The sequence below is a fragment of the Cyclopterus lumpus genome, chromosome 11, assembly GCF_009769545.1.
Source record: "Cyclopterus lumpus isolate fCycLum1 chromosome 11, fCycLum1.pri, whole genome shotgun sequence".
Taxonomy (NCBI): Eukaryota; Metazoa; Chordata; class Actinopteri; order Perciformes; family Cyclopteridae; genus Cyclopterus; species Cyclopterus lumpus.
Window position 1 is genome coordinate 16,654,346 of NC_046976.1, and position 16,045 is coordinate 16,670,390.

Here is a 16,045-nt window from a genome sequence, read left to right on the forward strand (position 1 = left end):
GAACACTCGCAGACATGAAAGACAGCTGACGCGGTAATAGACCAGAGTGGGAAGCCTCCACCAACCAGCATGGAGACGCTGACATTAGTGGAAGCCTCCAGCAGACCGTCCGCTATCATGTGGAGGTTTGTAGCTGCTGGTATGATCATTTATTACGGGACACTCCTAAGAATTGGCTGTTAATTAAATGATGGTTTCCATTCAACACAATCTTTTTTTTTTTATAAAGTAAGAACAAGTTTCAGCACTAAGTCTGCAAGTCAGAATCAGAATGTGGTTTATTGCCAAGTAGCAAAAGAAAACTACAATAACATTTTAAAAAATACATTAAAGAATACTATAACTAATATGTACAATACAGGTGTGCATATTTGTATTAAGCATTTTACATTAAAACTACAATAATACATATTTTTGAAAAAAAAATGCAACTAGAAATCATTCATGCGACATAGAGCTGAATATATATATATATATATATATATATATATATATAGACTATTACCAATGTGACTCAATATCAACATAAGGATTAAGAAAGGAAGACGGGAAGTCATGACCATGTGTCGGGCTCGTCATGATGTTATGTGCGATGTATCACTTCCTGTGGTTCAGGGCCGTCTGACGTATTAGATCCACATTAACCTTTAATTTTCCCTTTTTTTCCCCGTCCAGGTTACAATATTTTTGTCAGTTTTTACATTATCTTCTGCCACAATGGTGAAAGAGATGATACAACATCCCAGAATGTATCGGTTGTATATTAGAACGGAAAGCTAATGGCCGTCACTGCCCGCGCCCCCGCCACTCTAAACGAATCAAGATTGCTTTTACAATCAGCGGGTCGTATTACTGCGGAATAGATCTGCTCTGGCTTAAAGTGTGTGTGTGTGTGTTCGCTTGTATGAGTGTGCATTCGTTGTGTGTTTGCGTACATCCTGATTTAGGTTTAGGAGCCCATAAACCTCTCGGTCAAGTGGGCCTGACCCTGGTGCAGATTATTGTGTTTGACCTCTGACCCCGTTTGTGTGTGTGTGTGTGTGTGTGTGCGCGTGTGTGTGTACGTCTTTGTTTATAGGCATGCAGGTGTCTGTCCTTAACTCTAATATGCCGTGGCTGCAAGCCCTGTGAGTGTGTGTGTGTGTGTGTGTGTGTGTGTGTGTGTGTGTGAGTGCATGCGTGCAATAACCCTGTTCATAACCCCCCTCACAAGCCTCTGGTGGAGAGAAAAAGACGGATGTGGGGGAGGGTAAAACAGAAGGGGGAGGACCGAGCCAAGGTGAGTTAACTTTCATCATGTAAAGATAAAACCTGATAGAAAATAAGGACGAGAGAACGGAGCAGTAGAGAAAAAAACTGCCTGAGCTGGTTGTCATAGTTTACATTTGGTCTTCTCTTTGAGAGTGTGTGTGTGTGTGTGTGTGTGTGTGTGTTTGGCTCATAGTACTCATGCACACTGAATTAGGGGCCAGCTGGGTTTGGCCTGCGCTACACATGAGCCTTATTATGACTCAGTATTGCATTTCTGACATTCCTCCATAGCTGATTCTCTATTCTTCTCTCTCTCCCACCCTCCCTTCGTTTTCGTTATCTCCCAATCTCTCTCTCTCTCTCTCTCTGGGTAGATTTGCTGAGCAACCCTCTCTACTGCTTCAGATCGGTATCGCCCCAACGTTTTCTTTCAACTGGCTTCTTTGCAGACCTCGAAGCCGCCAGTGTGCGTTACACATGTTGCTCTGGTCCCAACACTCTCGCATAGTATTTCACATACAGCTGAGGAGGAGGAGGAGGAGGAGGAAGAAGACAAGAGGGAGGGGGTAGAAATTAGAAACGTCAGGCAGCTTAGATGAAATGTCAGGATGCATAAGAATAAGGGATGTGTGAGTGTTCACTGATTGGCTAAGTAGTTTGAGCTTGTTTCCCCTCTATCTGTGTGTGTGTGTGTGTGTGTGTGTGTGTGTGTGTGTGTGTGTGTGTGTGTGTGTGTGTGTGTGTGTGTGTGTGTGTGTGTGTGTGTGTGTGTGTGTGTGTGTGTGTGGTGTGTGTGTGTGTGGTGTGTGTGTGTGTGTGTGTGTGTGTGTGTGTGTGTGTGTGTGTGTGTGTGTGTGTGTGTGTGTGTGTGTGTGTGTGTGTGTGTGTGGGGGGAGTTGTGGGTGTGTTTTAGGCAGAGCGACTGCTTCTTTTGGTGCGGCGCCATTGGTAAAAGGAGCTGACGGGGATCTTTTTTGGAAGGGGATGAGGGGATTTGAACGCAGCCCTGAACACACGAGTGTAGAGTACGTGACAGGTAGCAGCTCACCGTTTGAAAAATCCCACACTGGGTTAATCCAGTGTGAGGAGGGGGAGGGGGGGAAGGAGGGAGGAGAGGAGAGGAGAGGAGCAGTGGCTCATACCACTCCTCGCAGCTCAGCCTTTATGCTGCCCGGCACGAGAAGAAGGGGCAGGCTGTCTCTCTTTCGCTCTTTCTCTCTCTCGTCTTTCTCTGTCACTTCCTCCCTCCTCCCCCTTCTTCCCTCTTTACCTCTCTCGCATTCTCCTTGCCAATCTGTCCCTCCCTCCCTCTCTTCCTGACTTCCTTTCCTCCTCCTCCTCCTCCCCCTCCTCCTCCTCCTCCTCCTCCTCCTCCTCCTCCTCTCTCCCTCTGTCTCTCTGTGTCACTAGAGAGCGTCTCAGTGTGAAAATGCCATCCTGCTCTCCAGACTGTTGCCTCTTTCAGGCTGTGGAGGTAAGAGACTTGTGTGCGCGTTCCTGTCTTTTCTGGATCCGTCGGCAGCTGCGCGTGTGTGTGTGTGTGTGTGTGTGCGCGCCCCCGTGCGTGCGTTTGTGTGGTTATCAGTTTGCCGCGATGGGGACCTAAGGCATTTTTTTTTTTTTTCCCTCAATGTTTCTGAAAGTTTTCTCAAACAAAACTCCTGCGTCATGAAATCACTTCTTTTTTTTTTTCATCCGGGGGCGTGAGGGGGGAGGGAGAGGAGGGAGTCTTCTGGCTCTGCAGGGCCAGAGAGCGCTGTGACGTTGTTTCTGATTGCGTTCGGAGTCTCTCTTCGGGACGCCTCGCTTGTGTTTCGTGTCATTTCTGGGCCACCGTTGCCGTTGTGTTTCAGTGTTTTGTGTGTTTCCACTTTGCAGTTCCATTGTTCGACTTAATTTTCCATACCTACCACCCCCCCGCACCCCTCCTAGCCCTCCGGCCCTCGCCTATCACTAGCTTTGTGTCCTGTTTCATGTCATTTTCAACAGTTGTTCCCCGTTGGTTTTGTGTGACGTGCAAGGCAGTGTGAACACAAGATGTGTGTGGGTGTCAAACGCACACACACACGCTCTCTCTGATATCTGAAAGATAATCGGAGGCGGCTTTGCGGGCACTTTCCCCATGTTCGTTTGGTCATGTTACTGCAAGTGTGTGTGCGTGTGTGTGTGAATCTGCCCGTGCAGTGGTGTGAAGCAGCTGGTCTGTGGTTATCCGTGCAGCAAACACACTCAGGAGAAGACAACATTACACTGGTTTAAATGGCGTTTAAATGGCGTTGGGCACTTGAAATGGTGCAAAATGGCGCAACAACGGGAGGTCTAGTGCGGCTCCGAGCTGCACTCGTTTGCTGCTCCCAGCGGTGACATCTTCCAGAACAAAACGCGACGTGTGCAAATACAAAAGTTTTAATTTCTTCTCTCCGAGAGCGAATATGTGGTTTTTCTACTTTTCTAACGCTGTATACATTTGCATGTGACGGAAAACGCTCATTTTTTGTGCGCGAGCAGCAGATTGCGTGCGTATTTGTGAATATGTGCGTTTGAGTGAGTTGAGCTGTGTACAAAAGGGTTGAACTCAGAGCACATGGGCTGGCCCACCTTTCCTGGACGTCATCCTCCTTCTTTTTTGTTTTCTTCTTTCCTTTAAAGCGGTTCTCATGTTGGAGTGATATAATAATGTGAACGGGACTTTTTAAGAATGGACTTGCCAAAGCATCTGGTTATGGAGGTAAATGTAGCCTCTGATTTGTTAATTTCTCCCTCTTTTTTTTTTTCTTCTCTCTCTGCGGATCCAAATTCAAAGTGGCTCAGGACGCGTCTCGTCTTCTGAGTGTTATTAGACTTTCTACAGCCTGATCTTCACTGCTCTCTTTTCCTGTTTTTTTAAAAATGCATTTTCTCATAATTATCCCCATGTGTTTATAGATAGTGAAGGTGTGGAGCGAGGATGGGGCCGGTAAAGTGGTGGAGATCCCAGCAGACATGACGGCCAGAGATGTGTGTCAGCTCCTGGTCTACAAGAGCCACTGTGTGGACGACAACGCCTGGACACTGGTGGAGCACCACCCCATCCTTGGCCTTGGTAAGTGTGTGTGTGTGTGTGTGTGTGTGTGTGTGTGTGTGTGCACCCAGGCATAGATTTGGCACACTCTTATCTGTATGCATGCTCCGTTTGGAAGGAATGGATATATATTCTACTTTTGATGCTACTTTGTGCAGCTCTGCATCTGCATCGGTGATATGTTCATGATGTAGCCGTTCATGAAAAGGGGATTAAACCTCAGTTTGACTTTGCGTAAAGCAAAGGCACAGTCTATCTTTAAGTAGATCACTTTGATAACGTGAGAAAGTGTATAAAAGACAAATGGAAAGTGAAAAGACTGTTGATTATGGAGGGTTGATCTTCCACTCATTCCTGTTTGTTTGTTCGTTTGTCTCGAGTGGGTTTTTCTATGTATATATATATATATATATGCATGCGTTAGTGTGTGTCTAAACCCCTTGTGTGTGTCCCTGCATGGTTGGGGATACTCTTGTGTGTACCCTCAGCGTGTATGTTCTCTTGAGCATGGTGTGCCTTCTATACGGCTCGGGGAGGGAGCTGTGGTGGCCGTATAGGATAAAGCCTTTTCCATGTTCTGCTCACATGCCTGTTCCTTCCCAATAATTTGCTGAGGAGGAGGAGGAGGGGGGGGGGGGGGGGGGGGGGGGGGGGGGAGAAAGAGAGAACAAAAACAAACACAAGACTCAGGCTTTGCTTCTTCAGTTTTGCTGCGTGTCAGTTTGAAGCTTTATTTATGTATTTTTTTTCTTTTCTTTTCTTCTCCGGGTCTGTCTTTGTCCTCGGCGAGGCTTTTCCTACTCCAGAGTCGTATTTTTAGAGTCAAAGGATCGCTTTGTGCTTTGCTGCTTGATCTGCGTTTCTGGGAAAAAAAAAGAAGTGCACTGGAGAGATGGAATGTGAGGTGAGGAGAGAGCGAGAGGGAGAGGGAGAGAAAGAGAGAGAGAGATGAAGGGAGAGAGAATAAGAGACAGAGAGAGGGAGAGATTGAGGGGGCTGGACTAAAGCGGTCATACCAGAGATGCAAGGAAACCAATCGCGCCTCTCCGTCGGACGAGCCCCTAGCTTTTCTAGCCAATCAGTCTCACTTAGCCCTCCAGAGGAAATTCCGCTGCTTGCAGCCAGCGCACACACACACACACACACACACACACCACACACACACGCAGACGCAGACGCGTGCCAACACATACTCTCTCAAAAGATATCCGAACACTAAACTGGAGCCGGAATACCTCATAGGCAAGAAGAGTGTCTCAAGGTTAACACCGTGTGCGTGTGTGCGTGTGCGTGTGCGTGTGCGTGTGTGTGTGTGTGTGTGTGTGTGTGTGTGCTTGAATGAACCACGGCTTGGTGAGTTAATCTGGCAGGAAAATGTGTACTAAATCCTGGTTGCTATCATGTGTGTCTGTGTGTTCATGCAAGCAAAACTAGAACATCCTGTCACTATCTATTTCTAAGCGGCCTTTCTCTGAGAGATCATATGCCCTCAACTTCAAGAAAGAGGAGAACACACACACACAACACACACCACACACACCACACACACAGGCCTGTAGGAGCTCTTAATGTTCGGTTGTGTGTTTGTCTGTGGCTTGTACTTTGCTTAGGGCTTCACTGCTCTCAGCCAGCCGCCTAAATACATGACATCATCTTCCTGCAATGCCCCCCCCCCCCCCCCCCACACCACACCCCCACACCCTCCCTCTCCATCTCACTCCTCTCCACCTTCACCTCCTCCCTGCCTCACACTGCTTCTTCTTTTCACTGCCCTCCTCATTTAACCTCTTACTCCCTCGCTCGTCTCCTAGTAACAGGCGATTATTTTCTGTCTTGCTGTGTCATTGTATACAATAACAGTATAACTGGGGATGTGTTTGTGTCCAATTATTGAAGAAATGCAGTTAACAAAGCGAGCACTGTTAACTATGAAAATAATGTGAATTCACATCATGGAGATGTATGAGTCTCTGTAATTTCAAAAAATAATAATTTCCAGTTTATACCTTCTTCCACTTTTAATACAAGAATAAAAGAAACTGCTTTTCAATTGTCCGAGCACTTCAAAAAGGTTGTTGTGTTTCCTGCTGCTAGAGGACACTGTTCAGAAACAGTTTACAGTAAACAAGGTCCTCTGGTGACAAGGACATCTCAGAATATGCTTTCAGTGTTACAAAGAGAAGATAAACATGAAGAGAGAGACAGGAAATGAATGCAAAAGAGCTGCTTGTTATGCTGCAGATCGACCCTAAAAGAAGGAAGGAACTACGAACAGTGAAACTATCGTCACAATGGCAACAACGTGTGTTTTCTTTTGTTTATTGAATTAAAAAAAAAATGTTTTGCCTCCAGTTCCATCCCAGAAGACAACATTTCCAGTTGAGGGACTAACCGTCTGTGTCCTCTTACAGAGAGATGTCTGGAGGACCACGAGCTGGTGGTTCAGGTTCAGGCCTCCATGAGCAGCGACAGTAAATTCCTCTTCAGGAAGAACTATGCCAAATATGAATTCTTCAGGAACCCCCTGGTGAGTCTCCTGCATCCCGGGAAAAAAAGTCATTTCTAGTTCTGTCCTCAGAGAGAATGATAAATAAGATAAATGACAAAACGACCGACTAGTTGACTAATCAACCAAGAGGGGGCTTATGTTAGCACACTCTCTCACACACACACACACACACACACACACACACACACACACACAGCGGGGTTCAGACCTTTTTCACGCCTTGCTATTTTTGGATTGGAGCTGAAGATGGCAATAAATGTCCTAAATGCTAATAAATGCTAATGCTGAAATGCTTATTAGCAGTTTACCTTCTTAGATCAGTGTGTTGGCATGGTAACATTAGCTAAGCCCTAAACACTAGGGTTGATGGCTTTCGTTTGGCAAGTAATTAGTCATGCATTTATTATACTACTGTCGACTTTTTACATAACAGTAAATTATTATCCAACTGCTAAGCACAAACTATTCTTTCACCGGTGGGCCACTTTTTGTCTTTCAAAGCAAAACAAGCGCAAGTTATCAATTTAAAAAGAAAGTAAAGGACAATCTCGTTCATTGCAAGGTGCAGTAATATGGTAATACAAGGCAGTATTATAATAATATTATTATGAAGACGAAACAGAGGCACACAAAGACCTTCTGGCAAGTTGCGCAACGCTCTCGGGCTAACTAGCAGCTAGTTCGCCAGCAACCGACCCGCCAGGACGTGCTCATCGCAGCACTTTGTTTTATTCTGTATCTGTAATCCTGGAGCTCAGGAACAGAGAAAAAAAGGGGATCCCAGAAGTACAATAGTGATGTTCCCAACTGTTCCGTGGGACCGGACTACGCGCTCACAACGACGATGCTAACATGCTGATGTTTAGCAGGCGGGATGTTTGGCGCGTTGGCACAAAGCACAACATTGTGCAACTCATTTACGGTGTTTCGAAAAAGGCAAAATGTTCCTCTGATGACGGGCTGAACAAAAAGTCGAAGAAGGGAAACGTTCACTGTTGTCCTACTTTTCATGGCACGCCGTCCGATAGTTGTTGAGGTTTTTCAGTCTAACGCTGAGAGCCATCATCTCTTTTATTGAATCATTTTTATTGAATCATTTTATTGAATCAGCTCCTACAATTAAATCAATCCAAATTCATCCTCATCCCAAACCAGTCAATCTTAACACACAATGCTTTTCTTTGTGTCGTCTGCGAGTGCATTCGTGTTCGGTGACGTCGAGGCCGAAGCTCATTCCTCTTCTGCACTCATTCGAAGTCTGTTTGGAGAGCAGACTAAAATATAAAACGTGGAGCCGTCCATCGGACCCGCTTTCTGACAGCCGGCGAGTCGGCGTCGCTGACGTGGACTCGGCACGGGGCTCTGCCGCTGCTGCGTGCGCGAGCCGGGTGTTCGGTGACATTATTGCCGTGGTGATTTAGGTGAGTGTCAGAGCCAGCAGGTGACCTCAGCCCTGTGGTAATGAGCACAGTAAAACACCAGAGTGCTGTCCGCGGCCTGTCAATCACGCTAAGAGTAGCACTGCTGGCTAAAGGGGATTACATCAGCGGGTGAGATCATGCTGCATCTACTCCCAGGCTGGAGTGCCCTCTCTCTCTCTCTCTCTCTCTCTCTCTCTCTCTTTATCTCTCTCTTTATCTACCTCTCTCGCCCCCACCACTGAGTCCTTGTGCTCAACACACACACACACACACACGCACACACACACACACACACACACACACACACACAGAAGAAAGAGATACGTATTCTGCATAGAGAAACACTACCCCACTCTGAGCTTGCATATGCACTAAGTGCTCTCTCTCTCTCTCTCTCTCTCTCTCTCTCTCTCTCTCTCTCTCTCATATATATATATATTGTCTGCCTCTGTGTTTTTCCATCCAGAACTTTTTTCCAGAGCAGATGGTGGCATGGTGTCAGGAGTCTGATGGCTCAATCCCTCAGTCACAGCTCTTACAGGTGAGGGGATGACTCAGTGAAGGGACACACACACACACACAACACACACACACACACACACACACACACTTGATTCATTACATAACGCTTACCCTTGCACACACACACACACACACACAGCTCCTAAAATCTGCTTTCACCCAATGTTGCTACTGCCAGAGTTTTGGGTTTCCATGAACACCCCCCCCCCCCACACACACACACACGTGTGTGTTGCGTACATTCAGTTCCCCTGCAGCAGTGTTCCCAATAGAGGCTGCTTGGTGTTTTTGCAGAACTTCCTGAACTCCAGCAGCTGTCCAGAGATCCAGGGCTATCTGTCTGTGAAGGAGCCCGGACGCAGGTCCTGGAAGAACTCTACATGTTCCTGCGGGCGCTCCGGGCTCTACTACTCTACTAAAGGAACGTCCAAGGTTGATGCATTTACGGTCCGTGTGGACTCTGTTTTTAAGGCAGACATGCAAAAGAAATGCAGGTTTTAAAACAGGTCTATTATACAGTTCTGTATACTGTTGTGTTGTTGTTGACATCTCTTTCCGTCTGCGCCCACCCCTCCCCCCCCCCCACAACCAAACAGGAGCCCCGTCACCTGCAGCTGCTGTCGGATCTGGAGGACAGCAACATTTCACCATCATCTCGGGCAGAAAACTCCACAACGCTCCCACAGATTACCAGTTCTGCATCAAGGTAACGCACAAGAACATGCTGCAACCCGAGCAACGCATTTAAATCTGCCAGGTTGGATGTAATAATTACACTGTTTCCATTAACAACGAGTGGAGCGTTGAGATTCCCTCAAACACAAAGTTAAACTGTAGTGTGTACTGCAGTAAAAATGTAAAAAGGTAGGAACTATTACAATGCATACTAAAATAATTAATAATACAAATGTAAATTCAGTTTCAGTTTTTTTTATTTGTAATGCAACCGTTAACTGCAGTAAACTGCCAAAATAAATGCTCGTTCGCCGGTCGGTTTGTTAAGTTATATTTTGCGGTGGTCAGGCGGTACTTTTATTTCAACACTGACACTGTCCTCCAATCAGGACACATGGGTTAAAACCGCCCAGTGGGGGCTCGAACACACACACCCATCCCATGAGTAATCTGTGATGGGTCACCTGCTGATCTGGGATAAGCCAGGATGGTACAGGGAATCTGGCCCGCCTAACCCCCTCACCTCTCTCACACACACACCACACACACACACACACAGACACCCGGCGTGTCAGATGCTGTCAGCGGGGGTGACAGTGCAGGATTGGGGTAAGGGATTTTACTCGGCTGCCGGGGGTGGCTGCATTGTTGCTATGGCGACATGAATTAATTTATCGGTCGGGGTTTCATGGAAGGAGCAGAGTGTCTGAACGTCCTCGTTACTGATGGAGGGGAAAGGAGAGCGTCTGTGCTTTTAAGACCGTGTGTTGTTTTTAAGCATAGATTAACAAAATATAAGTCATTTAGTGTTAATTTTTACTAGACTGGTAAAAGCTTGAAATTACACTTCTCGCACATTTTAAACCAAAGTAGAATAAGCGCATTCTTTCTTTTACAAATGAAAAGTTGACTCCATGAGCAGTAAAATGAACTCTTGTTTAGCAGCTGCAGAACAACTTTGTCTGACTTGCTGACAATGACACACTTTATATTGTCTAACTGACCTGAGAGCGAGCTCGCTAACTTTAGGACCGTCACTGTTATACTCTTGTACTATTATTCCATAGTTGTTACTTGTGCCGACAGTGGATATTGTTAGGCTACATCCCATAATCTTGTCTTAAATGGGATCATAAACTGAAACTATAATGGCAAATTGTGTCTTATCAACCTGCTGTATTATATTTGTTGTGCATATAATGTACCACTGATTAATACAAATTATTCAGCAGTCTTTGCGCTCACTGAAGCACAAACCTGAGTTACAGAACATTACAGCGTCGTTTCTCTGCCATGTCGCACGTTTTTGAGGGTCTGTCCCAAAAAAAACGAAACGCCAGAAAGCACAAAAGAGGCCTTTTGTTGTCTCATTCCTTCACGTCCCACTCTGTCCACAGCCCAGCAAAGTGAGGAGCGACTGCAAGGAGCTCAAGATGCTGTGTGCCGAGGACGAGCAGAGCCGGACCTGCTGGATGACGGCCTTCAGGCTGCTCAAGGTACTTCCTTTGTTGTCGTTGTGGTTCGATCCAAGGCTGCGCGTCGTATAAACTGTCCGCTTCAGAGAGTGTCGACAGACTGCAAACTAGAACCCCAACCTAGTAGTTACTTAAAGTTACCACTTGGAACTTTTGTGTTGGCTTTGGCGCCCCCTGTGGACCGAAACGGCAGTGAATCCGAGCGCCATTCCCTTCAGAAAACCTAATTTTACCGCAGGGGGATCTGACCGTGAGCTTTAAGAATAACTAACAATCTTCTCTTATCCGTGTGATGCGACGCTGGTTCACCTCCGGTTAAAAGTTCCTCACAGTAACTTTAATAATTCCTTTTTTCCTAACATTAAATTGATTCGTCAGCTCTTGGAAACGCGAGTTGATGCCGACTCTTCTCTTGTGTCCTCGCAGCACGGGATACTACTGTACCAGAGCTACAACGTTCCCCGGCAGAGGAAGTCTAACCTCTCGCCTTTCTCTGCCCCCGTGGTGAGTATCTGCTCTCTGACATCACTGTGGTACAACCTCAACCCGCCCAAGACTGATCCAGACTGATCCAGACTGATCCAGACTGATCCAGACTGACGGGGTCCCTTTTTGTGCCTTGCTCCTTTAAACAGGAAACACCGTGGGACTTTCCCATTAAATGCTCTGCTGCTGAAATTGATTTTGATCCCAACAATCATTGCTGCTGTTGACCTTTTTTGTTAAGTCAGGTGACAACAACGTAGTGAGAGGCTTAAAGTCCAGATTCAGCTCAAACAAACAAACAAACAAACAAACAGCAGTCTATGAATACAGTACATCTCACACATTACATCTTGTCCCAGTTATTTAAGAGCGTGAACGTTTACATAATAATGTTACACTAACGCTAGTCCCCTCAGGAGCTGTTAAGCGTCTTGTTTTCTAGGTCTGCAATCACAAAGGTGTAAAATAAGTTTGCACTGGAATTTTTTTTTTTTTTTAAACATAATTCTATGTTTCCAAATCGTGCAAATCAGGATAATTATTGCTTAGAATTAAGCACGGTTGTTTAAATGACTATTTTCAGATACACTTTAGAAGTTAATTGGAGGAACATCTTGATTAACGTGAGCAGGAGAGCCTTTCTGTGGATCGACTGAAGCGGGTCAGGATTTGTCATGCCTCAGTGAGTGTGTCTGGCTTGTTTGACCTCTGACACTTGTCTACCCCCGCCCCCTCCCCCCCCCTCCCCATGCCCTATTTGTACCCCCTTCCCCCACTCCTCAACCCGCCACGTCACCTCACAGCGGAGTGTATCTGAGAACTCTCTGGTCGCGATGGACTTCTCGGGGCGGACCGGCCGCGTCATCGACAACCCCGTCGAGGCCCAGAGCGCCGCCCTGGAGGAGGGACAGACCTGGAGGGTGAGAAGGGGGGATGTAAAAGGCAACCGAAGCCAAACATGAACATAAGACGAAGACTAGTTTCTTACAGTCTTTTTAAAAAGGCCATTTTTATTCATGAACCTTATTTATTTATTATTCATGATTTAGCTGGTATCAAAAGTTATTTCTTTCTTTCACCAATGTGGTTGTGCAGAAGCATTTTTTTTATTCCGTTTTGGAACTCATTGTTCTTCCGGCCGCATCACTTTTCCAAGTAAATTGTGCAGCAGCTCCACCAATCACAGCGAAAGCAGAACATCACTCCTTCACTTTTGACATTAGCTAATTGTATTCACTGTACAGAATCAAACAAATGATTTGTGTTTTGGTTCAAATGACTGTTTCAGCATTTTTCAGTTGTTGTTAACTTAAATGTTGCGCGTGTGCCTTTTTTCCTCCACACAGAAACGGAGCCAGCGTATGAATGTCCTGGGCAGTCTCAGCCCGCTGCACCCGTCCTCTCTGAGCACAGGTACTCTAAACAAAATATAACATTTTCATACCCTTTTCACACCAAAATGAATAAACGTGGGTCCGCCTGCCCCGTGATATCTCAATAACAACCTGAAAGGGAATTGTAAAATGTTAGCACAGACGTCCACCGGGACTCAAGGATGAACTGATTACATTTTGGAAGTCAAAGGTCACGGTCACCATTTAATTCTCGGGAAACATCAGGAACGCTTTGAGTGAATTTCTTTTACATTTGGCGCTAACGACAACTTGGACTAATTTAGGAATAAAAGCCGATGGTAACTTTTCCCACTGAAGACAAACGCCCGATGTTGGTGGTTGTTTGTGAGTCGTTTGTCCAGTGGGAAAGTGTTTATTTGTTTTCCTTTTGCTGGTAAATATACTGATGTTCAGCGATTTTTGAGTGAAAGACGTCTTTCTTCCAGTGATCCACAGGACCCAGATATGGTTTCATGGTCGCATCATGAGAGAGGAAGCCCACAAAATGATCATTCAGCAAGGCCAAGTAGACGGGTAAGAAGAAGAGCTGTACGAGTGTGAAACGGTTGGGAGCTGTGGTTTGATGTGATGGGAGCTGTTGCTCATGTAGGCAGTAGAAATTAATATATAAAGACATCACCGCTGCCAAGAAAAGCTTAGATCTTAGAAGTTTGTGTGTAAAAACATAAATATATATATATATATATATATATATATATATATATATATATATATATATATATATATATATATATATATATATTATTTTTTTTTTAAAGATCCGGTTCTCAAAAGAGGCACATCTCCCTCAGCTCCTGCATTAGCTTATCATTAGACATTTGAAATGTAATATTCTTGATATATAGACTTCATATTTAATTTTCTTCCTCCTAATGTTCTGTGTGTCAGATTATTCCTGTTGCGGGACAGTCAGAGTAATCCCAAGGCGTTCGTGCTCACCTTGTGCCACCACCAGAAGATCAAGCACTTCCAGATCCTGCCGGTCAGTCGCATTACACGACACAGTCACTGCAGGAAATATGCCAAGCTCACTTGTAAAAAAAAACAACCAAGGAAAGGCTTTATTTTCTTAGAACATTGCACAGTAAAATGACCCGTTTTTTACATTTCATGTTGTAGCTCAAACACTGAAAGTGCAGTCATAGTCTCAGAAGCCAGCTGTCATGGCATCCCCGACAGAGACGCATATCTGCCCCTGCAGATATCAAGCAGGTCCACCTAAATGATCTTCATCTCGGAGCATAAAGAAACATCTGTCCCGCGACTTAAAGTCAGCAACAAACTTGATTTTTCTTTTTTTTAAACAAGGGTTTCCTTCTTCCCAGGCTGCCATCTGTTTGAATTTATTTTTGTTACAGTACAGAAACAACTAGAAATGGCTTAAAGGGCCAGTTCACCCAAATTACAATGGAGACATTGTTGTCCGCTTGCCACTCGAGGTGAGGCGTGCTGCGGAAGCTTTGGGCCCGGTGCGAGTCAGGAGGTTTGGAGGGTCTGTCCAGACAGAAATATCTCAACAATTATTGAAATATTGCCCGACACGCAGCACATGACGCAAACACAAGGATTGTTTCCGTGTCTTTTGCTCCACGTGTTTTTTCCTTTCTAACTGCCCTCTCTCTTCCCCTCCGGTCTAAAGTGTGAGGAGGACGGTCAGGTGTTCTTCAGCCTCGACGACGGCGCCACCAAGTTCACCGACTTGATCCACCTGGTGGAGTTTTACCAGCTCAACAGAGGAGTGCTGCCCTGCAAGCTCAAACACCCGTGCACCGCCGTGGCCTTGTGACACTCCACGCCCCCCACAACACCTCCGACCCCCTTTTTTTGCACACCTCTCACCCTGAGATCCCAATTCCCCCCCCCCCCATCTGCCTCTCCCTCGCCGACGCAATGAGGAGATAGAGAAGAAGTTAAGTCAAGTTTTGGGGACGTGAACAACTGGGCAGGAGCCTGCATCGGCGGTTTGATTCCCCCCCCCCCTCAACGCCTTACCGCTGTGTGGATGTCAGAACGGGGCACCGTTTGGACAGTTCAAGCGAAGCAGATTGTGGACCCAGTGTTGTCACGGAGACTCGGTTGTTTTTGTCATGGCCGTTTTGACCCCGGAGGAGAGACCACGTGCCGTGAAAACACAAGGTGGCTACGGTCGGTTCAGCAGCAGGGCTGCGGGTCTCTCGGATGGATCCCTCCCTCAGAGTCCCTCAACCTTCAAACCCCGCCGAACCTCCCTCATCCTCCAGCCCTGATAAGCTGTGGTGACCCCCCCCCCCCCCCCCCCCCTCCTGGGGGCACCACCCTCCGACTTCCTCATCGATCATCAGGGATGGACGGGAAGCTCTCTGGGTCTCATCAAACTCGATCCAGGAGCTCAACCTGTGCAGTCCAGTCTGGATAAGCTGACGCCCCCCCCCCCCCCCCCCGAGCGGACTTGATGCTTCCCCTCCGCCGTGTCCTGCCTCCCAATCCCCCTCCGATGCAACCCCCCGATCCGGCCTCTTCCTCCTCCACCGAAGCTCGGAGGAAAGCCGAGAGAAGAGAGAAGTAGACGAGCAGAGCGGAGGCGAGGCTTTGCTGAGAGGACAGAGGAATGTCCGTCAGGAAGGCCGTAACGAGCCTCTCCTGCAGAGACGATTACTTGATGTCATTTTAATGCTGTTTTTATTACTGTTTATTCAATGCAGAACTAATTTTGCACTCCCGGGTGGACAGACGCCAGTTATCTCTAGCTAAACGAAGCAGCCTGCTTTCCGGTCCCCCCCCCCTTCTGAAAAGCATGCGTGTGAACTTCCGCCAGTTCTGATTGGATTACAGCGGCGTGGCAGCAGAGAGAGTTGGGGCTGATTATGCGCTGCCTTTCAGGAAGGTTTGGGGACATATTTGACCACGCTTTGGTTAATCAAAACAAACTAATGTGCGCCAGATAATGAGGAAGAGGAGGATGGGGAAGAGGAGGAGGAGGAAGACTTAAATAGACTCCTGAAAAGTGTGTCCACCCCCAAGCTTTTTAATTGAAAGGGTTACATCTGTTGGTGAATATGTCTTTGAATGTCATTTCCTTTTTCCTAAGTCTGTTCTGAGCTCACTGCTTGCACATTTTAATTATTGATTTGATATTGATGGGTTGGAGCTGCCATGTTGGGATTCTGACCACTGTTCCCTCTCCCCGAAAAAGACAAATCAACAAAAGCACTCCCCGTAACGTTTTTTGTTTTCATCCGTTTTAATTTTTC

At 46.4% G+C, this 16,045-nt stretch overlaps 1 protein-coding gene across 1 annotated transcript in view; it reads left to right on the forward strand.

The window, feature by feature from the left end:
* The window catches only part of LOC117739269 (growth factor receptor-bound protein 10-like), a 33,696-nt gene extending 18,618 nt beyond the window's left edge, over positions 1–15,078 (forward strand). Inside the window, 13 exon segments of the mRNA XM_034545574.1 lie at positions 4,177–4,333; positions 6,724–6,839; positions 8,709–8,783; positions 9,059–9,196; positions 9,361–9,403; positions 9,406–9,470; positions 10,837–10,935; positions 11,341–11,418; positions 12,204–12,320; positions 12,747–12,813; positions 13,241–13,328; positions 13,704–13,797; positions 14,455–15,078. Coding sequence (XP_034401465.1) covers positions 4,177–4,333; positions 6,724–6,839; positions 8,709–8,783; positions 9,059–9,196; positions 9,361–9,403; positions 9,406–9,470; positions 10,837–10,935; positions 11,341–11,418; positions 12,204–12,320; positions 12,747–12,813; positions 13,241–13,328; positions 13,704–13,797; positions 14,455–14,601 — 1,284 coding nt within the window. The 3' untranslated portion in view covers positions 14,602–15,078.
* The last annotated feature ends 967 nt before the right edge of the window (positions 15,079–16,045 follow it).